Below are 27,656 nucleotides of genomic sequence, written 5' to 3' on the forward strand. Positions count from 1 at the left end.
TACCATTAACATTTTAAGTATCCCTTAAATAACCTGTCATCCATTCTCAAAACATTTCAAAAAGTTGGCAATATTTCCAAATTCTCTATTTTAGGCTTATAGCACTCAATTACTGACTTTCTGATCATAACATCTGTAAATACACTAAAAATTTTAACTTCTTTATTAGATTCCTTGTTTTGCAGAGAAATAATGGACAATGATCTAATCAACATTTTAGTCACAACTACATAAGCAATAAGCCAATTAATAGGCAACCTAGCCTCATTACTTTAGACTAGTTAACAGGATTCTGCCAGATATGTGCATGTGCTACCTGGACCTGGTAAGATTTCAATGTGGTTTAGAATTCAAAGCTGAAGTAAAGACAAACCAAAATAAATTATTCCAGAAGTCGTTCAGTATTGGCAATCTAGGGAAATAAGGCTCAAAGCACAGCAAACAAAGACTTCTCTTTTTGGGACCTACAGGTCACTCTCAGCTACAACCAATAAAATCTTGAGTCCTAAATAGATTTTATAAAATAAGCCCAAACTCTCTTCTAAAAGGGGCAATTTATGGACCCAACTGTAAGAACAGCAAAGAAAAGGAAAATCAACATGGGGACTAGAAAGAGCTCAAAAGCAAGAAAGATTTTAGATGTTTCTTACCTTCCAGCACAAGAGAACTTGGAAAAATAAAATCTCCAAGGGAGCAGATTATTTCAATATTTCATATCTTATTCACTTCATTATATATTGCTGGCAGAGCTACCACACACAGGTCAAGGTTCTCTTCACCTTTCACAACAGGTTAGACAATATTAGTATGAGCAGCTCCAAGATAAATTAGTATTTGAGAGAGCAGAGGGCCTAGTCCCCAAAATGAGGGGCTGACATCAGACAGTAAATACTGAACTACATTATGGTAGAGAAGGTAGAATGACACATGAAATAAATACCCTTTTTGATCTTGTCAGTACTCAAGTTTCAAAACTGAGGGGCAAGAGTCAAAACAATGCTACCAGAAGACAGAACTCACACTGCAACTTTGCTGCTGTTGTGACATGGGCCATGAAGTGTATCTGCATACTTGTCACTACAGAGAGCAAGAGATAATAGCTTTTTTAGAACAAAGCTGACAGTTTCAGACCTTAAAGAGAAATCTTATCTCACTGAGAATTCTCACTTTTGATTTGGAAGAGAAAAACTATTACTACAGTAAGAAAAACCCTTTCCAAATGATGAGGTGATACCAATACATGTGAAAAAGTCTGCAGAGGAAATACATATGTGATTATTCAAATCCATCTCAGTTTGGGAGCAAAAATCTGATTGCAATGACACTGGAAGATAGAAGAGTACTATGTTAACAAAAGGAAGGTATGACTTCTTCAATAAGTCTTTTGTTTATGGTGGGTTTTTTACGTTTCTAAGAAACTACTATGTAGACCTTCCTGCAATTCAGAAAGCACTCAGGAAGTAACCAACAATGTGGCCAGAGGATTTCATACAGTCCTTTAAGCATCTAGACTAGATGTCTATATGGAGACCTCTGGAGACCACTTAATCCAACATTCTGTTGGAAGCAGTCAGGTTAGGTTAGCCAAGGTCTGGTTAGGCTAAGTCAGTTTCCACACATGGAAAGATAACACCACATAAAGACTGTCTGTATAAATATAGGACAACCTAGACAAAAAATCTCCAGTACTGTTTTCAGCTGAAAAAAACAACCACTGAAACTCAGATCCAGTTTTTCCTTCTCCTCTTTTCTTGGAAAAGGAAATAAACATCATTTTCCCCTATGTTTTGCATATGTTAAAAACCAAACAATGTTCTGTCACACACAGAAGATGAGAGCCTGACATTTAGAATCAAAACTGTTTCCAAAGTACACAACCATAGCCTACTTCCTATGAAAACACATGGACACTGAAAAATTATTCCACCCTAAATGAGAACATTCTCAATTAAAAAAAAAAAAACAAAACAAAAATGATTGGCTGAATGAAGAGGCCTTCAGTACCTAAACAGCTTAAAAATGCCATTGAACAAATCAGGTCATTTCTAAATTGAAGTTAACATACTGAAAACACTGAAGAATCTCAATATACAAAGGGAATTCAGCATACTTCTGCACTGACAGAAATTAAAATGTGTCTTTACAAACTAAGCCTTCATCCAAGCGAGCTACACTTTACAGTTTGCACTCATCTAAAATAAATTTTGACTCAAATCCTGGACCAATTTTGTTTGCAACACTGCCAATCTTCCAGCAATCATCTCAGAGATACAAGCAGTATCAGCAGTATTAGTGAGACAAAGCAACACCTTTAACAATTGTTCTGGATAAAAGCAAAATGAAACTAAGTATGCTAGCCACAGAAGTGCCTGTAATGCAATATAAAAAAGCAGATGTAAGTTTAATTAAGTTCTGCCTTATTTTGCCAAACTCAAAAGAATCTAAAAAAAAAAAAAAAGTATCTACTCCTGTAAGCCCCTTTACAGATTTTGACTGTGGTATTTCAGCACTGACATTAAGGTTTCACTTCCTAGTTGTCTCCATAGCGATGAGCATATTCCCAATCAGACACCATTCATCTTTACTGGAGACTTCCTCAGGCACATTGGAAGTCAGCCAGTGCAGCAGAGGGACTGGTGCTTGCTGGCTTTAGATACTTTGGAATCAAAACACAACCCTTTGGGGGAAAAAGAAAGCATCTTAAAAGTTAAATGATAGAGTTCTTCTGACCTAAGAAAAAGGAAGTTTCTTCTATCTTCATTTTGGTAACCTAGTGAACAGCAATCCAGCATGAATTAAACTTATCTCAAAGCAGTAACAGGGAACATAGCCCCTCCTCTCCCTGGGAAGTTACCAAGCAATTTCTGCCCCCTCTACTCATGTGGACAAGCATCTCATCTTTCTGCTTATTTCTAATGGGCAGCACTGCTTCATAAACTTCAAGTAAAATTTCAAACTGCTGTCAGCAGAGTAGAAGAATGATTACCTTGGAAAAATGATGGATGATAATGATCCTGAAAAGCACTCAGACCTGTGCCAGGAGCTTAATCAGTCCCTGAACTACCTGGAAATTCTCCAATTAATTATGCAGTACATAAATAGAATTGGCAATCACAGCAAACATGTTTCAAAAATGAAAATACCAGGAAGCTTTAACAGCAGCAAACCTGCCTAGAAGGCAGTAATTTGTTTAAAACACAGTTAAATGCTCTTGGCACCTCCTGCTTTTGAGAGTTGTATTCGACACCTAGGTACAGCTTTCCAAGCTGAACTGAGGTGGAAAAAGTTGCCAGGGAGAAAGCTGAAGACACCATGCAGATAAATGAGTCCCTTTCAAAATTTTTAGAATATGAAAGAAGACTTGCTTTTAAGAAAGTCTTACACATGTGCAAATCTGTCAGGGCAGGAGTCCTCTAAGAGTTCACCTATTAAGAGTGATAAACTAGCTGATTCTCATCAACTCAAAAGAAAAGCCATCAGCCTAATCTAGCACAGTCATGCTCCAGAAAATTGGAAGTGGAAAGGAGATATTCTACAGTATTCTGGGTAAAATGATTTCATTTCCCACTTCTGATTCAATCATAAACTTTATAAAAAAAACCCCACTTCTACTTCACAAAATATAAGCTTTTGGTAAATTCAATCCAAATAACCTATTACCTCATTTCTAAACTACAGGTAGCAAGAAACTCTTCTTATTTAATGTGATTCTCAAAGGCACATCTTTGTTAAACAAAGCCACAAAAAAAATCCTGCTTTTAAATATTTAAGTGCTATAAAACTACTAACAGAACAGTTAACAATCACTTGAAAGGACAGCCAAGGAACAGAAAGCCAGAAAAAGTGCTATAAAGCAGTTGTTTTCCAGGATTCAAAATTCTAGCAGACATCCAAAATTCACACAACACATTGTCTCTTCACAACTGTGGGAAACACTCTGAATGCCAACTTGTTTTGTACTAACAACTGCATTCCTCCTAAATAGCTCCAGGGTACTTCAAAAAAGCAGAGCTGTTAAGGAAAAGAATAATCTACACTAAGTTTGTATTTTAGATTAAGTTTAAGTTAAAGTAACTCTCCAGTTTTATTCTAAAAAAACTTCTGAAGTTTCAGACTGGACTATATTCACTAGCCAGTGAATATCCAATTGCAGACATTATAATAGAAATATATTATCCTGTTAGCTTCTCACTAATACATTTCTTGTGCAGGTAAGCTGGTATTGCCTAGGTGGGACTGAGCAGTAGGGAAAGGAAGGAGGGGAAGAATCTGTGCAATCAGAAGTTTAAAACCAAAGGCAAGTCAAGGGAAATTATAATTTCCCCTCTACTCAGCTTAGGTGAGGTCACACATGGAGTGCTGGGCCCAGGTCTGGGCTCTCCAGGGACAGATATTGACAAATAGGAGTGTGCCCAATGAAGATCCATGAAGTAAGTGCTGAATCAAATAAAAAAAGGCATTAAGTTGAAAATCCCCTGGCCTTTGATTCCCAAGAACTCTGATAGAAGGACTTGGAGAAGTAGGAAGAGAGCCTGACCAAAACTAAGTTTCAAAGAAACCAGCTCACTGTTTCATTACCACAGGCAACCTACAACCCACAATTTGCATTAAGCCTTGTGTGAGATATGTTTGACTAATACATCAAGACTAATTATCAAGACTGAGGGAGTGTTTTCCTGCAGAAAGATGCGCTGAGTTTGTACCAGAATGGATAGATTAGCCAAAATACACTCAGGTCCCAGCACAATTACGCACACATTTAATTTTTTTGTAAAAATCCTTGTGCACATGTCCATAATCAATCTTCTGTTCTCTACCTTTAAAATGTATTACAGAATATTACATGTGTAACCAAATCTAAAAATTCAAAATAAAGACAACAAAATAAGCCTAGAAAGGTCAGTTATATTCCTTAAAATTCAAAAACTATCTTACAGCTCCACCACCTATATGGTGGTGGAAATTAAAGAGTTTAAAGATCTACAAATATCCCACCAGCTGGGCACCAGGATTCTCAAATACAGCTTAAGGAGTCAGACACCCAACATTACTTCTTTAACTTGCTCCTAGGTGTCTGTGTTTTGCAGGGGCTCTTCTGCTCCAAACCCTTTCCCACCCTTTGCTCTCCCCACACCTCTGACACAGCAGTAAGTACTTTTCTGACCACGTGAAGCTCAGCACATGCTCTATGGAGGCTATCCTCAGAGGCTGACAGCACAGCGCACATGACCTGCCCCTGCAGAGTGATCGCTCGTGACAGAGTTGCTGGCTCATACCTGATTACTGGCGGCCATTATCAGGGCTCTCGGAGGCGCAGGTTGGGGTTTACCACTTGGCAGGGGCAATGCGGGCGCTAAACTGGCCATAAGCTGGGTCGGTGCTTGAAGACTGAACTGGTAAACATTAGGAGCTGGGCAAGGTGGTGTATCTGATTCCTTTTGGCAGAGAAAAAGGGGAAAAGAAAAGCAACTTTACAGAAAGTACAGTATATACAGGCTATGCATGTGAAAACGCACCCAAAATATCAACTCAAGTGAATACACTGTAAAACATAACGATTTTTGTTCAATAGTAAAAAAAATAAAAGCCAGCACTATGTTTATTTTATACAACTAGCAAAAGTTTAACTGAACCTCCGTTAAGAAGGCAATGTCAACAGGTCTATGGCAATCACAGGTCAGTTCCAGTCAGCACAAATCTGGTAAAGCCAACGTTATGTCTCTAGCAAATTCAAACTAGAAGATAAGAACTAAGGCTGGGAAAAAAACAGAACAAAACCAGCAACACTCTCGGTGATGGAAGGGCAAGAATTTTAGTTGTCATGACAGATTCGGTCCTCAGAACAGTGTACTGATTTATACAGCAAAGTTACTCGCTGCAATTGTTACAATCTTCTCCCACTCCACCCAGCAACAGCAAAGTTAGGGCTCCACCTCCCAAGAAACAAGTTGATGCTCTGCCCCTCAGGACCAGTATATACGCACCAGTCCTACACGCCATGGCTCTTGGGGAGTTCTGCTCCCCTCGCTTTGCATCTGAAATCTGAGGGATAGTTCTTCAGAGAAAGCAAGATGGATGCAGGATAACAGAAAAGATACTGCAATAGAACTGATACCACTGATTCACTATTCCTCCTTCCAGCCTGATCACCTGCAATCTCAGATGCATCCTAAGCAAACAGAGAGGTGATGCTTAAGTACTGTTTATCTAGAGCACCCAACAGCAAGGAGGTAAGCACACATCCAGGGGTTTACAGGAATTGCTGAAGTCTGAAAATACCCAAGTACCTGAGTTCCTTTTCAAGTTAAGAAAGGAGGAAAGCAGGCTACAGCCTTTTAAAACAACTTTGAACACAAAAACTCTTGTAAAACTTATTTTTCAGCCATAACATAATGACAGAAGGAGCTTCCCCTACGTTTCACTGCTGTTTTTTACCACATTCTTAACTCCAAAGCATTCTGAACTTAAAAACAATGGAAAGACCTATTCTTTATCCCAAACCACTAGTGTTTTTTCCACTGCCAGCTGTTGGGTTCAAAAAATATCAAAAGATGGGGGTTGGCCAATTAGTAGTTTAGAAGTTACCACATTAAAAGGCATTATTGGCTCAGGTCATCATGGATCTTTACTGTTGAAGTAATTACTGAAGTATTCTATTGCTCTGTCTCTAAAGATTAATCGCCTGGAAGCAAAGACTCTTCACTTAAATCACATGAACTTTAAATAGATCTCCAGCACTACTATTTGCCCTCAAATGATCTTGTTTTCTAAATTAGATTCTTCAGTTAGAGAATAGGCTGCTCATGAACAAAAACAAGAGAATGTTTAAAAGCTTTTCTTGGGAAAGAAGATTATATAAGTGAGACTGACAACTGTGAATACTGAGCAGCCTAAGCAATGAGCAACTACAAAGCATAACTTGCATCCCAGCTGAATTGAATAGTTACAGTAGAAAGAGTCCTCAATAAAACAAATTTGTTAGAACAATCAGTCTTTTATTGGTCTGTATAAAGTTGTGCTTACTAAAAAATAAGATGTAGGAAGAAAGGAGCTGCTCTCCTATTAGTTCAACTAGTGATAAAAGTTAGATTATGCCTCTGTGAAGCAGATAACTGCATCATGAATTCACCAGAGACACACCATACTTGTGAAAAGAATCTGCGCAGAAAGCTTCTTATGAGATCGGATGTTTATTCTTTAATAAATATGTCCATCATAGAGGGAAACTACATGCTGTAGCACTGACCAAAAATTAAGCTTAGTTGATACCTGAATTGGATAGCATTTTTCTCCTTTGCCCAATCCTACAGTATCAACCCTGTGGGAACAGGTTAAGGTCTCCACAAAGATGAGTTGCCTTGGACACTTTTGGTCATGGAATTATTAAAAAGCTAATGGGAAGAGGGGGAAATGAACAGACAAGTTCTAAGCATGCTCACGAGTACCCATGAGCTAGCAGACGGGATGGAAAAAGGGATTTTATTGTCTAGCCAAACCAATGTGCAAATCTTCTACAATGCAGCCTTCACAATCCTGACCGAAAAACAATTTCAGTGTCTCCATTCAAAGGATCTCCCCTTTCTCTTCTGCTTAGATCCCTGAAGATTCAACATACCTAACTCAGATGGGACAGTTCTCATTAAAGAGATTTCTAAGGGGCTTTAAAAAGAAAAAAGAGTAGCAGATGGAAGAGAAAAGAGCATTGCAACATTTAACTGAGATTAGAATTCACCACAAACTAAGATTGAGTTGCTTTATTTTAATATTTAAAGGTATATTTTTCTGCCTCAAGTGTTATTTACTGAAACACATCTCATACAGGCAGATTATATCTTTTTTCTAAGGCAATTCTGGATTACCAATGGCATTACTGTATGGAGTTGATATTGACTGACATATTACTGATATTTTGACGCTCTTGACTTCTCAAGATCATCAAAATCCTTTTGTAAAGAGCAGTACTAACCTTCTTAAACTGAAAGATTAAACTTGGATCAGAAAATGGAACCCAATGTGAACAAATCTGACTTTCCATAGGCACGGCTTACACCGAAGGATTAAATCTTTCTTGGTCTTCTGCAAGAGATTCTTAAGTGTAATGTGCAAACTTAGAACATTACAGAAGTTCAGATGACCTACAAGCAAACGCATGGAGGTAACACTTTCGACACATTAGGTACACATCTGGAACACAAAAGCTCTGACCACTACTAGGGTGAGAGCTACAGAGGTCACATTAAAAAAGATAAATGTTCACTAAAGGGGTAAGATCCCTCAACTGATTTTAGCAAATAATGTAGGGATAAAGCTACAATACTGCACCTCATAGCAGTACCTCATCCTGCAAGGAAAATACCTTCTAAAGATAGCCTTTTGGAAACCAAGAAAGACTAACAGATGCAGGTTTATCCTCCTGGGACGTTTTAATTTTAAAACATGCTCTTTAACCAGTTTCAACTTCCTGATTAAGAACCTGGAATGCAGAAGGAAGATTTCTACTATTCATAGCCCTAATTACTGTGGAGACTGGTTTACTTTAATGCTGGAGAAAAAGAAAGTATGGAAGATACCTAGAAACTCAAGTGTTACTGATGAACTTCTGCCTAGACAGAAACAGTGCAACATATGACTGCAGTCATATGAAAGATTAAGAACTTAAATCCAGGCTTCTTTTCTTGACATAGGATAAAAACAAAGTAAAAGAATTTACTTTTCTGCAAAATGTATCTCCCGTTATAAGAAGACTAAGGACTCCATCACCAAGAGAGTATTTACTTGCCAAAACCTCATTACTGACTAGGTCTGGCCATAAGAGTTTATTTCAAATCCATTAATAACTCCAGGCTTAAGATACCTGGTAACTTCTCAGTTAATAACAGCTACCATTTCAAGACATTTCAAGTTCCATTTTCAAGACAGTATGCTTTCCTAAGAGCTGAAGTTGCCTAAGATTAATTCACGGCCCCAGTGTGTTTAAGTTTGGCTCAATGCTAAAAGAGTCTAACTATCCTAAAGTCAGTACTCAGAAATAAAAACTTAAAACAATAGAATGCAAGTTTCTTGATAGTGTGATGAGTCTGGGTTTTCACCCCCATCTCTAAGAATGAACTACAAAAGTCTTGGCAAAAAGATCCTTATTGTTTCCACCCTCAAAATTTCTTCTACTAATTAAACAATTTTTTTTCCTCTTTCTCACAGCATTCAGGAGCTGGAAGCTGTGAGAGAACAATGACCATTTCAGTAAAAACTCTGTTCCATCTTCGAAAGCAAAGAACTGAAAATTGTTGTTTATAGTTAACACTTTACACGGTACATTTTCAACTGTTCCTCTCCTTACTTACAATTACAGTAATTCAACAGATGACTGCTGCCAATCTTACTCCTTCTGACTTTTCCCATTCCAGCCTTCTCCATTACACCTGTCTCAGCATCTGACATTATTATGTGTTAATTCACAAAGCTGAACCACAGAAACAGTAATCATCTTCTTACTAGTTTCACTTTCTGAATCAGCTCACCACAGGATTAGGTGAACGCCAGTGCAGAAAAGCAGGAGCAGCTAATGAAAGGAAATTTGGCTAGTAAATACATCCTGTTACTGAATTGGCTTAGTAATGTGCAAAACCACCTTCCTTTGAACATAAAGCAACACCAGAGGACTTTAGACATTTCCTAGTTTACAGGAGAAGAACTTCAATGCATGGTCTCACTTGAATGGCTTTACCTCCAGCCTACCTAACTGTGCTTGATAAACCACCATGCTTCCAAAGGTGACTGTATGATCAGCCCCTGCCCTCATCCCATTTCTTCCACATTGCGTGCCATTTCCTTTCTTGGTAGGTGGAGCCATAACTTCTACTATGGTGTAAATAAAGTAGAATGGAGATGAACAAAATTTCTACTCCTATGGAAGGTCACAAGATAATTTGCATCAATATAGTTGCTCCACTTCCACTGGCCTGCCTATAAACAATACAAGTCTTGAGTTAAGGTGAAATTGGTTGATTTTTTCTGTCTTTCATTTCAAGAAGAAAATATCTTGGTCATTGTGATTACAGAGGGGAAAAATGAAAGAATATAGGACACACAAGCAAACTAAAAAATATGCGTCCTCCAAAGGCATTAGTGTTTGTTTCACAGAAAGACAACTGAAAACATTATCTAGCATGTACCAGATTAAATACAAGCCCAGTACCCCTTCAACCACCCCTCATTATACCCTGAGAGGCCTGACTGTAAGCTTATTCCATGTTTTATCAATATTCACTGTATTTCACATAAGACATCTTAAATAAAAAAGCTCCCAGAAGTGTGTCATTTAAAACTTCCTTTGTTGCCCCAATACTTTTATTTCACAGGCTTTCAACTGGTCTGTATATAAAAATATTTCCACTTTGATTTTCAAGTTATGCACTGAATTACAGGATTCATTATGAAAGCTGAGCATGCACCATACTAGACTATAAATACTGAATTTAGATTTTATTCCATCCTAAAATGGCTTAGGTACCTCTGTGTTTTGTTTTTGTTTTTTTTTTTCATGGGAGAGAATGTTTAGATATGCAAGCCTACAGCTTAGACTTTGGCATCAGAAATTAGTCTTTAGTCGACTCTTAAAAAATTATGTGCTCCTCTCCTTACTTCACTGACCTCACAGCAGTAAAATCCGACTTTACTTGCTGAATTACAGATTCTCTCTTTATTCTATGCTGCTTAGAATAACTTATTAAATAAAATTAGTTTAGAATTTTGTATTCAAAATTGTGCCTCCTGCAGCTTTGCAGAAATTTATTCCTACTTCAAGTGGATATGGAGAAGAGACTGCTCAAGAAACTGATACAGAAGAACTGAAGAAAAGCAAGAGACAGTACAAAACTCCACACTATCAGAGATACATGTTAAAAACTTCAAAAACAAACATGGGGCCATACAGTGAAAGAAGAAAACAGGCAAAAGCAGCACCGGAAAAATCTGTTCCCCTCTAATCCACAGGAAGTGTTCATAATCTACATAGCAAGAATAAGAAAAAATAATGGTGCTTCTAAGGATTTGGGGGCTTAAACTCTTAAATGCCCCAAACCAAATGTCAATTAAATGCTTTTCCCTAGTTAGGATCAGGTTGTCTATGTCTCTGCATTCAGTGTTGCCCACTGCTTTATTTGGAGACAAGCTGTCTGCAAGTCAGCACTTACATCTCTCTGAAGGCTAAACATTAAGAGAGGCTTTTTGAAGAACATGCCTCTATTTGTTCAGGAAGGGGAGAAGCTTAAGACAAAACCTGCATTATTCTACACAAAGATGATCAACTATTCATACATATTTGAACAGTTACTTTGGTTAGGACATGAGAATATACAGGCTCATAAAAAGAAGAGGGAAGAGAGAAAAATTTGGGTAGCTTCTGCTCTCAAGGCTGAGAATTTAATAAAATTCTCCTTTTTAAAGGAGAATTTTTAAACCTCCTTTTGCCCCCACTCCTTATACACACAATTTCAACTGCAGTCATTACAACGGATTTAACAAGACTAAAGAAGAGCTGTTACATATTCTGAAGTGCCTGTCCCTCTACTGAAGATAAGCATGCCTCATGCCTGCAAATTTAATCTCTTTTAAAAAGCACAACATTTATCCAGACAAGATATGTCATATACTCTATCACCTCTCTGAATATGGAAGCACAATAGTTCCTGCTAATAAGCTGAAATGCAGTCTGGCTAATAGGAAGGAAGGGGAGATGACTGATAACTTCATTAGGCATGTTGAGTTCAAGTACTAAACCACCATTACTGTAAAGCAAGTAAGGGTTCCAAAAATCAGTGTGGATCTTGTATGCATTCAGCAGAACTGAAAGAACAATGAGTCTTATGTTCATCAGTCATATTTACATATTAGTCTCAGAATGAAAGCATCCAATCAAGGTACTGAACACAAAATACTTCAATACAGTGAAAAAGCAGATTCACAGAACACTGAAGGTTCTGCTCAGCAGCATATTCTTGAGCTGAGGGGGCTGAACCATGGGCAGATCAAGCACTGACATGCTGATGAAAGGGTTACAGTTTATTTCAAGAACCATCTGAAAGAAGCTATTGTAAGTTAAAAAGTTAACAAGAGGAAAGGATTGTGTCATCTCCAAAGCTAGACTACAGGGGTACCTTTTCACTAAAACTTGAAACATTGGCATGACTGCAGAACTCAGAGACCTTCACGAAATTATCTCATCACAGAAGCCCACAGAACATTATCACCAGAAACACTGAGATAAGGTGTATGAAATTTGGTAGAAACAAACTTCAGACAGACACCCGGAGTTTCTGTAATGGACTAGATATGACATTATATATCCATAAGGTAACAGAAAAGGGCTTTAAGAATTTCCTATTAGCTATTTTATCTGCTAATGATAATCAGATATCACTGTCCCATAAAAACTTAAGCTTTATTTGGCATAACATTATCAGAATTGCAGAATATAGTTAGCACCAGAAATCAAACCAGGCCAAAATGAGACAACACAAAAACGTACCTAGGATTATTTCTTACTTGGCAGAGACTGTTGATCAGGCAGTAGCTATTCTCTAGCACTACTCTAGGACTGCCTGAGCTAATGAAAAGCATTTTTACACAATGCTTAAGCAACAAGAAATCCTGATCACCAGTTCTAGAGTGCAGGTCCAGAATGAAAAAAAATACACCCAGGAAAAAAACCCCAACCAACATAGCATTTTCAAGAGGAATTTGGTCACTGCTTGATTGTGAGACTGACATCTGTAACTACTCAAAAGAAGTAGAGAGCTAGGGGAGAACATAGCTCATTTCATCGAGTTTCAGATTCTCAAAGCAATCACTTGACTCAGTACCAAGGTGAGTTCTTTTAATGTCAGAGGCTTGCTTTCTGTTGTCAAACAGTTTGATTCTGGCTTTCATAAAATAAAAATTCACACCCTTTGCACTGTCCTTGATGGCAAAGACATTTATAAAAGATTTTCTATTTTTCATGTCAACATTTATTGGATCATCTAGGAATGCATCATATTGTACAACTTTCCTGTTTGCAGGAGTGAGGAATATACCTGTTTTTTTTCAGGGCAGCAATAGGATATTTGAAATTACCAGAAAGCTTCATTGAGAGAAGACTTACTACATAGATCAGTTTGATAATTAACATAACTGAGAAAGATATATGAATGGTCTGATATGTTCTGATAACCAGATTACTTGTATCCATAAGGTTTTTTAATATGTGTTCTTTAGTTTGCTCCTGATCCCTAATACTTACATTCTTCACAGAGCCAAGGTAACACGGCAGGAATTTTAGTACTCAATATTTTGCACAGAACTATGTTAGAAGTACTGCTGAGTGAGTCAGAGCTCTGTATTGACATGTACAGTAGGACAATCCCATAAACTGAACAGCTCTCCCACTAAAGTTACAGTGATACCCGAAGACAGGCTTCTCTCCCACAACATCTTTGATCCAAAATTTACTGGCCGTTTGAAAAGCTGTCCTTTGTGATTAAGCTTTTACAGTTGGCTAGAACACCTACTAAAGACAGCATGGCTAGAATTTCATTGGCCAGAGAGTGCTAGACTAAGCATGCATTTTGAAAAAAATCATTCTACTTCAAGAAATTAGTAAAAGGATACCTTTTGTTCAAATTATGATCTGGTCTCATTATGTTTCTTAATATTATTAATTATATCTTAATGTTCTTAATTATTCTCTTAATTTGGGGGTGTGTAGACACACAGTGGCCCAGAAGTGTGTTCTCCTTCAAGCTAATCCTAGATGTGCAAAGATGAAAGTAAACATCCTCCTGAGTTTCAGATGGTATGCTGAGAAAAAGCACATAAATCTAAAATACACAGGGAAAGAGAAGACTGTCCTTTAAGAAGACAGTTCTCTTGTTCCTCAGTGGTAGTTAAGTTCTCCACTTTAAAAGGTTGCCACCAGTATGGAGAACTCAGGGTAGTAACTGTAAGCTCTTATTTTCTTCCATTTTTCTGAACATATAGAGACATTGAGAGGCTGACTTCTAAATGCCAGCTCTGGTTTATGACAATCCAGTCTTGAGAAAAACATGCTCCTTCTTATTATTCTGTTTTCCTGCTGCTGGAATAAATCTATAACCATTGCTTTGGCTGACAGACCCATAAGTCCAAGACACCAGAACAATTATCCATTCAGCTGCTGAGTTGTATTTACAGATTATTAATGCAAAACCTGTAATGCTGTCAGAACTCCAAGGAAGCAAATCTTTAAAGACCATACAGCACGCTGCATTGCAATCAACTATTAAACTATAGGGTTTAATAAAAACTCTAGGATCCCTGTGAGCAATACTGCACTGCTCTGATAATGCCTGCACACTCAATATATAATGCCAACATTGTTTCCAGGATATGTTGACAAATATATGCAAGGCCTCCAGACTTATCACCAGCGAACAGTGATGTGATGACTTCAAAATACAACTACTTCAGTGGATGGCTCGAGAGGGACCATGTGAGAAAGTAATGTCCCAAGTTTTCAAGCCTATTTCCTCTTCCTCAACACAAGTAAGCTGACTTCTATTATACTGGTATGTAGACATCAGTAAGGACCACTTGATCACTATTACCAGTGAAACTTTAGCAGTAAATAGAAGCAAATATGCTATCTAGTGTCTACGATTTAACAGACAGGATCCTGCATCTCATAAACGGCAAAAGATATTCTGCAGTCATGAAAAATACACCTCCTGAAAAAATGCCTTATTGTAGAGTTTGTGCTTAAGGTTAATAGTGACATAGGGAATAATATCTTGCTATTAAAATAAAACCTTAATTATTGGGAAGAAGTCAGCAAGCTGTAACTCTAGGGTCTCCTCATCTCCTGCATTTTCTTTATAAACTATATTTTGCTTTCAGTCTTCCAGTACTGGAAAATTTCAGATGATTTAACTTTAAACAAATACAGAATCCTTCCTGAGGAACAATCCTTCCACAAGATCAGAGGTAACACTGCATGTAAGTCTAAAGTGAGGAGACGCACCATATTCATAAATACCTTCTTCTGAAGCTGACAGAAAAGCTCGTCACATCATGCCTATTAATAATGCACCAGATGTTCTGGCACAAACACCAAGTTGTCATACATGCCAGATGTTCTTCTGCTGCAACCTGGGCACAGCACTATGCCAGATCATAGCAAGATCACCTGAGTATGGCAGAATAGGCTTCTCTTCCTGAATCACGTGCAGCCCAGGACTGCTCAGCCAGAACTTTCTCCTCACACACCCAAGTAAGAGTAGGATGAACTCAGAAATTTTTTACAAACCTGCCATTCAATTCCAAATTAAGTTAACATGCCATCAGTCTGCTATGGACATAATGCCAATATATGACCTGGTCTTTCTCATAAGGACATGGACATAGTTTTTTATTTCCTTAGAAAACATAGCACTTCCTTTTACTTTGTGAATGCCCAAGTTGATTTCAGTTCTATCTTGTTGAGAGCTTCCTTTTCACTTTTCATTAATTTCTCTGGCATCAGGCAATGTTCACCTTCAACATCAGGTTAAGCAGGACTAAGGGGAGTTCATAACTCAGCACCCAATATTGTGTACTCCCAATATAATAAGCAAATATTTGCATTTTTCATAAAATTTATTACAGCAAAAGCTTTCCCACTGATATACTTAAAGCAGGAGCATAGCTAATAGTATCACTGGCAAGTATCATGCTGCTTTTTGCTCATTAGCCAGATGGTACAACTAAAACATTTGTCCTGTTTACTCAAGGTGGCTTGAAAAGGCAATTCAACACCAAAAGAACAGTAGCATGAAGCAATTACAGAAAGTAACCGGAACACACATAGGCAGTGCTTGTCCCTCTAAAAGTTACTAAATTTTTATTAAATACAATTCACAATTTTTTATTCCATATTTGATTAGTTTTTATAAGCAGTCAAGAAACAGGTATTTGGCATCATCTAGTTATTCACTGCCATAGCTGACTACATATTACATCTTGTTCCATCAATGCCTTTACCTAAGACAAAATGCTTCAGAAGATTCACAATGAGATGCACACGCCTTGCAGAGCCATGCTTTGTATGCACTGCCCAATTCTGCACTGATTTAACTTTATGCCAAAACAAAACCACCCAGAAGATTCACAATGAGACGCACACGCCTTGCAGAGCCATGCTTTGTAATCTGCACTGCCCAATTCTGCACTGATTTAACTTTATGCCAAAACAAAACCACCTGGCAGAACCTTAAAGAGTCTGGGAACATATACTTCAAGAGACTGCAGTCTCCTCTTCCAGGAAGTTATAACAAAGCCCAGCAACTACTTTAAAGTAAGGAAACTGACAAGAGTTTATGCAAGTGCCCTGTTACCATTAAAACATGAACTGACTGCTTGGCTGAAAATAATGAGTATTATTCACCTTCACAGCACAATATAATATTCATGTTCAATTTCAGGTATGGGGAACAAGGATCAGAATTTGACAATGGAAGATTTTGCTTAATGGAAGGATATATGAAGACAATTCTCCTCTTCTACTTATTTAGCTACTGTTAAATTGGGTTGTTATATTTCATTACATCTAACTACTACCACAAAGGGTACCAAAGATTTAGGATGGAAATAAGACCCATTTAATTAATAAACAAAAAAATTTGTTTTCAGTAATTTTTCTGAGCAGAGGACATTACTGATTTGTTGTAGCAGTTTAGAGATAGCATCACATTAACTGATATATATTCTGCTGTATCAATAGGAGGCTTTGAAGATAACCTCTGCTACTTGCTAGTTTAACCCATTAAAAGAAAAAGCTTACAATGTCACTGCTGGAGAGCGATGACACAGAAGAGGCAGATGAACCAGAGGACAACTGTTGTGTGCTGGCCAATGACAATGCCAAGTGCTGATTGTAAGATGGTTCAGAGTCTCTGTTCTGCTGCTGTTCTCCATTGCAGAGAGCTATCGGGTCTCTTATTTTCAACCTATTATCTGTTAACAGAAAACATAAGTATCATTTAAGAGCACAGAATACAAACACATGGGCCTTGAAGTCTAAGAAGAGCTGCAGTTTAACAAGCTAATTGAAAAACAGGCTCAGAAAAAACTAATCTTGGGTTAGAAAGTTACAGGTTCCTTTTATTTTTTTTCCTGTATATCTGAATGATTAATTTCAAGGCATGAGTATTTTGAATTACATCAAAATCAAGAAAAAAATTTAAGTTGGTTTCCTGCTATACCTACCAAGTTCAGGTGATAAATTAATTTTGCTCCCCCACTTCTTTTTAATCCAGGCCCTGTAGTCAATCACTTCTTGGGTCACTTTGATGATTCTACCTAATGTGCTAAAAAAATTTTTCAATTAAGTATTAAACAAAGACTGTTGGTTACATATTTGCAAGCATTTTAACAAGCTACCAAATTACACTAAAAGTCAGTTTAAGATATCCCTAAACAAAGAATCATTTTGAACCTTCTTTTTCTTAGCACACCATTTAATCCACTGAAGCACCACTTATATTCACTTTTTTTTTTTACCATACTAACATGCAAGCAGTGACACACAGGTAAGATTTTTACTCTGTATTTCTAAATGGAATGCATATTAACTGTAAAGCATGAACATGATGATAACTGTATTTGATAAAAGCAATTTATGGTTCTTGCATTTCTGCATACAGGCAGTTTTTCCACAGAATGTGGATTATATACAGGTATGGGATGTACGGAGGACAAAACACATCCCAGCACCACAACTGGCTGTGTGGAGACAGAGACCTTCACTAATCCTTGCTTCTGGATCTACAAAACAACTTGCAAGGTGATAAGGCCCCCACAATTATAAAGGAAGTACCATGGATCGTGAGGTAGTGGAACAAGAAAAAGACTGGCTCCAAAATAAGGTAGAATTTCAATAAACTCATAACAGTAAGAGGTTCAGAGAAAAAGCTTACCTGGTCCTGCTGAACACTGACCAGTTATCAACAAAGTAATGTTTTTCCAACACACTTTCCCAACATTCAGCTATTTGAATCGTACTTCGAGTCTTTTTGTTTGAGAGATAAATTTTCAAGCTCTCTTTTCATCAGAGACTCGTCACTGAAACACTAACTACAAACTCCACACTCAAGATACATTAAGAAATTACTATTGTACACAAATGGTCTGTGCAAAGTCACCACTGTGGAGCAAGTAATGTTATTTTTTTAATCTTCAATGGTTACATTAAAGTTTATTTTGTATTTCACATCATAAAGGTACCTTGTATTGGTACTGGAATTTTATTTTGGTTTAGGTGTACAATGGGAAGGCAGGACATACAAAACCCTAATATATTTAGACTGCCTTTACTAGGTTTCATAGTAACACTTCAGGTAGCAATAATTCTCCTACTATCCTACAGATTACTATCTCATACAAGATCAAATATCACAAGTTCCATGTTAGTCTCCAACTTTAAAGATATGTTACTGTTAGTACTGAAAAAGTCAGTCCTGCAAACAATGAACCATATAATATCATCTAAATTACAAGTCCAAGTGAAGCTGCAGATGGGCCACCAGTACAGAATGCATGTCATCCACCATTCTATTTATGTAATGTGGATAAAATGATGCCTGCTGGAAAATAAAATCCTGACTCTTACACGCAGAATCAAAGGTGTGCTTGTCATCACTCAGAAATTAAAGATTTGGGTAATAACAAATCATACTCTGAGAACCACAGTTCAATAGCTAAGCACAGCACATTAAGAAAAGAACAAATAAATCAGAGGATCACATTTTGTTAATGTATATCCCATTACGTAATAGCATTTTAAATACTCAATGCAGTTCTGGTTTCTCAGTCTCAAAGAGTAAGTTGAGCAAGAGGAAACAGAATGAAGACGGGGATGACCAAAACTGCAGAGATTCAGCTGTGGCCCTAAAGCCACAGCTACCAAAAGAGGAACACCAGTATGGGAATCAAACATGCATCAGCTGGGTCTCGTCAGCACCAGGACAGGGAAGGGAATTCTTAGAAAGTTTCATCTGAGAAGGCCTTCAGAAAGAGTTGAGCTTCTACTCTAGGATTACACATAAATTTCACAACTACCACGAGCTGTGGTCTTACACAACCAGAAAGTAAACAAAGGCTGAGTAACAAGCATATTACATATGAGGAGTTTGTCAAACCTGATGCTTCTTGGAGTACTGTCCTGAAAGTGAAGCAAGAGTCACGATTTCATAGAGCAGAAGCAAAATGAACAACAGAGGTTGGCATTTTTATCAGACTGGGTGACTGATACACTGAAGAACAGGCAAAATGGGTGAAGTGACTGCTACACCAACAATTGTGGCAGAGCTGCACACACAGAATGGGAGAATATGTTCTCCCACCAGTTCATTTCAAAGAGCACGGAGATCAAAGCTCTAAACTCTCTTTTTTGGAATAAAGGTAGAAAAAAGGAAATTCACTAAGCTATAAGGTCAGGAGTCCAAAGGCAGCTCCATGCTATTGCTTGTGCAGCAAAATTAAAAACAGTCATTATGAGACATCAGAAGCTGAAAGGTGATTAAGGTTATACTGACATATACTTAGTAAAGTAGCAAAGAAAGAGGAAGCAAGTGTGATCAAACCAGGTATTGATCTCAAAAGAAGACCATTTCCTATCTTTGGGACACAAGCACATCCATGGGTTCAAAGAACAATTTTTTAAAATAAGCATTTTAAAATTGTGCCTAAATTTACTTTCAACATTGGAAATGCTTAGGAACAAGAAACCCTATTAATCTACCCTGCCTTTATTGTGAAAACTGTCATGCTTTTGGGGCTTTTATTTTGACTGAGGCCAGAATTTCCACAGATGTCTGAGACAAACAGTTCTTCAAATATGTTTGTTTGGAAGACATGAAAAAATACTATTAATTGGTTAGTAAAATTAGACAGGTCTCCTGAGAAAGATACCCCTTTGTGTTTTTTCCCTTAATATTATCATATAGTAAGACCAGGAATAAGCTATTTAAAGATCTAGTTTATTTTATATATTTTTATATATTAATAGTATATTTTATATAAGGAAGACCAAACAACTTTCCAAGCACAGAGATGGAAAGATCACTTTCTACCTGGCTATGGTTGTTTTGAAGACTATCATCTGTAAACAACTCCACACATGCAACAGGAAACTGCCTAGGCTTTCCCAAAATCTGACCTGTTGGCATGACAGGTCTTTCCTTATCCAGATGCACCACATCTAGCACAATACAGAAGATTTCCAAAGTCTAATTTACGCTGAAGTGCATGTGACAGCAAAACCAAGTCTTCTATTTCTCATTGCACATGACCTCTTCAGCTTACCAAATGTGGCTACAGAGCTGTTCAGAGATGCAGTCTGAGCACACATTCCAAGCCAAACTATGTGACAGACCAGCATGTGACCCAAGATCCAAATCTGTGAAACATAAATATTAACCTAAGGATGGATTTTTGTCACATCCAGAGCAGCACAATTTAAGGGCTGTGAGATGATACCATACCATTCTCTCCCTCTTGCCCCAAATGTGAACGCCTGCTTCTTCTCTTGCTTCTGATCAACCCTTCATCAACCACAAGCTGGATCAACTTCTTGACATGAATGACAGAAGCACTGAGATACTTGTTTTCAGTCAGACCAAAAAGTCCATCTGACTCACCTTCTGACTGCAGGACTGCTAGATCTCATACAAGGCAAGACTCAGACTCAGAAGGAAGGAACAGCACAGCTGACAGAAGACAGTATATAGGTACTTAGCCTGGACAAGGTATAATATGACATTACACCTTAATATAAAGGCCATGGACAGGGTGGTAACAGACAATCCACTATTTAAATGAGCACAAATCAATATTGAGAGTTTGTTGTCAAATATCTGCTAAGGTTTCCTGTGGTTCCTCAAGAAACAGAACTGGAAAAATGGTCTCAAAACTGAATCCAAAGAAGGGCAATGAAGCTGGTGAAGGGTCTGGAGCACAAATCCTGAGAAGATCTGGGTTGGTTAGCCTGGGAAAAAAGGAAGCTCAGGGTGGACCTTATCATTCTCTACAACTGCCTGAAAGGAGGTTGTACCAGGTGGACACTGGTCTCTTCTCACAGATAAGTGAAAGCATAAGAGGCAATGACCTCAGGCTGCACTATAGAAGGTTCAGATGAGATATTAGAAAGAATTTCAACAGGTTGTCAAGCACTGGAACAGGGTATCCAGGGAAGCGATGAAGTTAATGTGCCTGGGTGTACTTAAAAGCCATGTAACTGTGGCACTGAGGGACACAGTTTAGTGGTGAACACAGTAGTGGCTGGGGTAACAGCTGAACCTCAATGATCTTAGAGGTCCTTTCCAACCTAAAAGATTCTGTGAAAATACCATTCCTCACAGACTCAAGTGAGCTCACTTGAGATGGCACACTCTTTCCCAGAGACAGGCTAGGGGCAAAGATCATGTGAAAGCTGTTCAAAGCACATACCGACACCAATCCTTAATCAGGAGATATCCTGCCCATAACTGTATTTCACAGCTAGACTGATGTCTCTGTGGCCCTAAATATTAAGAAATCAATCACAATTTTCAGTCACCTTGGCTGAAGACAGCATCAAACTTTACCTTGCATACAAGCTGTACAAGTTCAAAATGGATCAGTCTCTTATTCTCGTAAGAGGAAACTGCTTTTTCCAAGATGATAGGAATCTGCTTGCTCTAATAAAATCAACCAAACTCTCAATCAAGCTCTCCTAAGCCCTTCTCAGAAAGGGATAGGTGAGATCGACTGGGGACAAAATAGTGTTAAGGTAATTTCTATAACTGTAAAAATTACCTTCAGGCTTCAGCTGATTACTGTTTCCACTGAGAAGAAAGCTTTTCCACGATAGGAGATAGCTTTTAATTCCCAATACACCTCAGATGTTCTATTTGGAAGCCTGAATTACAATGGTGGTAAGAGTGATGTGAATCTATCCTTTATTATTCTGTGGGACTTGCTACTGCAGAACATGATAAAGAAGAAAGCCTATGCTACTGAAGGACTGACTTTTTTGTTTCCCATTGGGACTATCAGAAGCAGCAACTCTTTAGAAAGCCTTAAATTAATGTAGACATATTTTTGTGTTGTGAAAGACATGTTTTTGTGACTCTGAAAAAGAACTACAACAATCACCAAGAAAGATGTGAAATCTATTGAGTGTCACCTACAAAAGAGAACCCTGTACACAGAAACCTTCCCTAGGAAGAGAGAATATGAATTCAAACCCATCTGACAGTTCAAGAACCATCCCACTTAGGAAAAAGCTACCCCAAATTAGGACAAAACTGAATAAACTCAGCCCGGGGAGTTCAGCCTCCTAGAATTTCCTATCCTTTCAAGTATTCTTCATTTAGTAGTCTCAATCCCTCTAGTAGAATGTCATATTCTACTAGAAGCCAGTCCCTGGTCTTAAATGGAGCCCACTGTTCATAGTTACACTTATGCTATTGTTTAACCTGCCTACTAACAAGTTTAGAAAAGGGAAAAAGTGGATCAGGACAAAGGGCTCACAGATGTCCAGGCTTTAGGTCAGGCCACCAAGAAAGGTCTTTATACAGAGCTTGGACCACTCTGCCTTACAGCAGGGAAGAGGGATCCACGAACATACCTGGATTACCCAAGCACATCAGGTTTAACTGAGACCAAACATGGATTGTTGATTGCTGCAACAAACTCATTACCAAACAGCTCATCATCCACTTACAAGTCCTTTGGCACTGACAAGACTGGTGCTAGGGGAACTATTTGTATACAGAACTTTGTTGAATGCTGTTACCCTTGCAAGCCAGTGACATGTCACTGGCACAGACAGCCCAGAACAGACAGGTCAGACATGACACCTGAACACTGCTGCTGGGACGGCTCCACAGGTTTGGAGTTGTGAACAAAATTCAAACATTTCCCAGATACAGTAACAAGTTAAAGATCATGCAAAGTGTACATGCTGATGACACCTGAGGCTCCCGTTAGACGCTATACAAATATACTTTTTTATGCCTGTAGTAAATACAGACACCTCATAAGAGAATGACTCTATCCTTCAGAGAAAAACAGAGAAGCTAATGGAGATCAGGATGCAAGACAAGCAAAACTTCAGGAAACCCTAGGTTACTCTACCTGTACTTAGGTAAGAATGAAGTTTCATTCAGTACCAAGAATTGTCAGTCAATACATATTTAACCTTTAATACCTTTAATAGTGACCTTTAATACCTTAAGACAGCAGTCTCAAATGTCAGAGTGCAACTGTACCCCTTCTGTACCTCCATCATAGTGCAGTCTCAACCATTGTGAATTTAATACCGCTGAAAACCTAAAGGATTCACAGGCACTCCTAAAGTACTGTCAGTTTTAAACTCACAAGTGAAAGACTGCACCCACTTTGATATAAACTTACTACAGGAAACTATTTCACCTTCCAATGACATTAACGCTGAAAGTTTACATCATGACTGGAGTTTGCAGTTGTACTGAGATGGTTTATGTGACATCTTACAGCCATCCTTCCCTGTGATTAGCTGGGGAGCTCAAAGCCATTGGGATTTTAGGGAAGTCTCTGGGAAGAGACATCCTCTGATCTAGCCCAAACTCACACTAAGGGTTAGAACAAAAGGTGCTAGAGCAGATACATGAATGGAAATACCACATGGCTGCCATGCCTTCATTATCTTTCTCCTCTCTCTTTCAAAAAAAGAGAAATTGCAAAGGTGAGAGCTCAAAGTACTGGTTGTGTTTCTGTGAAAGACACTAAGAACTGCATTAAAAATGGCATATCTAGAAGTATGCTACTTTTAATGGCAGTTCTGGCATTATGATCAAACGGGACTGATTCTATTAGGTTTTTTTAATATAGTATTTTAAGTCTTTTTTTAATTTTTAAATACATATCAAGTCTTTTAAAACAGCTTATGGGGGCATTTATTAAAGAACTAGGGAAATTTTTAGCATTGTTGTCTAGTTTTCTAACTGTCTAAACAAGTAATTTGATCACACACATTTCCTTCTGTCATAATACAGACATGCATCATACTAAAAATTAAACCAGCAAACCCTCCATTGAAATACTTCAAGCATAATGTTGGACTCATCCTGAGTTTTGTCATACTCTCCATTTCAATGCTACACATTGAGGCATTGCACTCTCATATCCTTGGGCAGGTTAAATTTCTGTGCAGATTTCAATACAACCACAGTTAAACAATAAAAAACATTCCTTTTATGAATCTAGAACCAAACATTCCTAACTGATTACACAGATAAATGGATATTGAAAAAGTGAACTAATTACCTCTCAGAATCTCTATTTGGATATGATCTTGCAAGTGGTGATACTGCATGGCTAAGAACAATGTAGGCATAATCAAAAACTTGTTTCACTTGCATGGCACCGTAAGAACTTCTGCCAACGTCGTTTCCTGAAATAATGTGACAGTCATCAGATCATCTTTTTTTAGTATCAGTTAATATCAACCAAAACATTACTCATACTCAAAGCTCAGAAGCCTCAACAATACAGCTTAATTCTGTTTAAAGCAGTTATCCCATCACATCAGGAACACCTAAGGGTACCTATTTCAACAAAAGAAGTCGACCTTAGGAATGACACCGAACATTATGCATTCAATTTACCACTTCTAAAATACTCATATAGAGTGCTTGAAAGAAACAGAGCACAGAGATCAGCTTAAAGCTCTTAGAGCTGTCTTCCAGAGTGAACCAACCAAGCTTAAAGCAACATGTCTCACTTACCAGTAGTTCCTGCAGGCCAAATTCAGTTTAAAATTTCATTTGTGTAACCTTCATTGTCAGACAGACTCACATAAAACCCTACTCAATCTTATCAAAACTACAGATTAATAAACCAGCACATACAGATATTTATCGCCACAGGATAAGCCAGTTTTTCAAAAATCTATCATAGAAGATTCCAGAAGCTTTTATAGTACTGTTTTTTGATGAAGTTTCTAGCACTCTCAGCTGGCCTACTTTAGGAATGAGTGACACTTTAACTGGAACTCTTTCCAAATCTACTGCCATATGAAGAACTGCAGAAGTTAAGAACATTGTACATCTTCTGTATCAGTGGCAATGTACAAGAACAGATCACCCATCTGATACCTAGAACAATCTTGCTTATTAGCAGAAGGTATTTGGGAGCTTCATATGGATGTATCTGGCACCAGACATCAAAATTCACTGTCAGCATTCAATTTAAGAAACATAAATAAAACTGCTTTCAAATTGCATAAAATATGGACTAGCTTGTGAGTGGGTAGAAAACTGCTTACAGTGCAAGGTTCCCTCCTTCAGTATGATGTGTGAAATGCTGTGAGAACACTAGAAAGCAATGAACCACCAAATATGAAAATCAGATCAGAGCCCATGAATAAAAGAAATCAATGAGAAATCTGCATTGAAAAATTGATGGGTAAAGGACAGAAGCCATCCTTTGGAGGACTGAATCCAACAAGGCTGAATTTGACTTTAGAGGAACACTTCACTCCCCTGAGTGTTTGTCCAGCAAGCCACTATAGAAAAACCTGCTGAGATTTGTCATCCAGGAAAAAAAGAGATTCCTTTCAAAATTCTCCAACCATAATGCCACTCTAACAGAAAAGCATAATCAATGAAAAGTAACTGGAAACATAAAAGCATTTTGGGAAAACAATTTTTCCAATAATTCACATGGTCAAATAAAAACTGATCAAGAAATACTTCCTATTTACTGACATACTGAGTACCTTGCTCTGAATGCACCACTGTGGTATACAGCAGCCATTAGGCTCAAAGTTACAGAAGCCTCTCCAAATGGTTTATTTGCTATTGGACTCTACTCTGAAGTAAAAGCAGAGATCAGTGTGGACCCAGGACAGTGAATCCAGGAGGAAACACATGGTAGAGGACTTCAAAAAGGACTTAGTCCAAAGGTGGCTGAAAAGTGACCAAAGTATTTTAATGGTCATGCAATCAGAACACAATGTTAATTATACTAAAAAAGTGATGATTAATTCAGTAAGGGCTTTTCAGAGATAGGACACTTATGTGCAGCCACATAATGATACTCTAAACCTAGATATGTAAGAATTAAATTGAGAAGCAATACAGAAATGGAATACATACAAGTGGCTAAAAACACATAATTGCACCTATCACTAAATTAAAGTCCATCTATGGTTGGACTTGATGTTAGGGCTCTTTCCCAACCTAAATGATTGTATAAATTCACGTAACACTAATTAAGAATACACACTCCATGCGCACTCAAAGAATCATTATTAGTTTAGTCCAACCCAATGCTAGGCAGGTACATTTGGCATTTATCCTGCATAAAGTTATATCAAAATGAAGACAAGGCTGCCACAAAATATTGACTATTCCTTTCATCAGTTGTCACTACATCCTCTCTTGGGCCAGCAAAAGAAATCATATGCCCTCCCTAAACCAATTACAGTAAGCTTGGGCAGTTTAGTTTAAATCAATGAAGTTGTGTTTGAGTCTTGATTGAAGCAGATTTGAGAAGAGAGGCAGAATAGCTCGTGCCATATCATGCTTGGGTTTCTGGATTGCCTCATTCTGCACCTGTAACTCATTCATAAAAATGTCTGAATTAAGAGGTCTAAATCAATTATACAGTCTGCAGAGCTTTTTACTTGGGCTGCAGATGGAGCTACTGTGAAGTGCACCTGTCAAGTCTGTATAAAGATGACCCTAGCCAATCCAGAAAACAACATATTAAAGAAGCCAGAAGATCACACATTTGCATTTTCTGCCCTGAATAGATTTTCTTCTGAGAGATCACTCTCATTAGAGAACCATGTCTTACATAACTGAGCATCCTTCTCTGGTCACAAACTAGACTGATCAGTTAAACACACAACCCAAATGCTGTCAACTCTTTAAAAAATCCATACATACTTCAATCCTCAGATGTACATTAGCAGATAACAATGGTGTGTGATTTCATGTATAATTCAATCCTTATTCTTTCTTACAAAGCCTTCATCCCTAAAGGAGCATGTCCAAAATTTCCATCACTTGCTATCAGTATTACCACTCCATCAGGTAGCCTTCCTTTACCTGAAGCGGTTTTAAGAACACGGCCTGAAAAGGTAAAGGTAAGACCATGAGCTAGAACTGAAGCAGACCCATTTAAGCTATTAGCCAGTAAACAGCTTTTCACAACATTCAGCATTGAAGAGGTTCTTTCAAATGCTAACTTCAATGAACCTGTGTATTTTTATAAACACTTCTGTTTTATACACACACAAACATATATATTTACAGGTTCTAATGACAAATAGCTGATACTGAAAAGCTGTAATGAATCATTCTGGGCAGCCACTAAGGCTAGAAGAGATAATCTCATAGATGCTGCCAATCTCGAATCTATTTACTTCCCATACTTGTGACCTACCAAGATGCGTAAGCAAGCAACACGAAGCATAATAAACCCTGCAAGTTAAAAGAAAACACATTGAATTTAAGGTTTAGAACTTTCATTACTGCCCACAGCAATTCAGAATGAAGAGCAAACTTCTTCATGAATAGAGCTGCACAGGTGGAACTCCAAATTTTAAACTTGGTGTTAAAGAGTAGCAATTTAGCTAC

At 37.8% G+C, this 27,656-nt stretch overlaps 1 protein-coding gene across 4 annotated transcripts in view; it reads right to left on the reverse strand.

Moving 5' to 3' along the window:
* The window catches only part of TENT4A (terminal nucleotidyltransferase 4A), a 58,028-nt gene that overhangs the window by 6,175 nt on the left and 24,197 nt on the right, over positions 1 to 27,656 (reverse strand). For 2 of the 4 annotated variants that reach the window (XM_039714810.1, XM_039714809.1), the window contains exons 8-11: positions 24,337 to 24,463; positions 17,257 to 17,357; positions 16,832 to 17,004; positions 5,277 to 5,435 (exon numbers count right to left, since the gene is read on the reverse strand). In XM_039714810.1, the coding sequence (XP_039570744.1) occupies positions 5,277 to 5,435; positions 16,832 to 17,004; positions 17,257 to 17,357; positions 24,337 to 24,463 (560 nt within the window). The remainder of the gene's footprint in view (positions 1 to 5,276; positions 5,436 to 16,831; positions 17,005 to 17,256; positions 17,358 to 24,336; positions 24,464 to 27,656) is intronic. The other 2 variants (XM_039714812.1, XM_039714811.1) reach the window with 1 other exon arrangement.

This window comes from Passer montanus, unplaced genomic scaffold (assembly GCF_014805655.1).
Source record: "Passer montanus isolate IOZ18808 unplaced genomic scaffold, ASM1480565v1 scaffold31, whole genome shotgun sequence".
Taxonomy (NCBI): domain Eukaryota; kingdom Metazoa; phylum Chordata; class Aves; order Passeriformes; family Passeridae; genus Passer; species Passer montanus.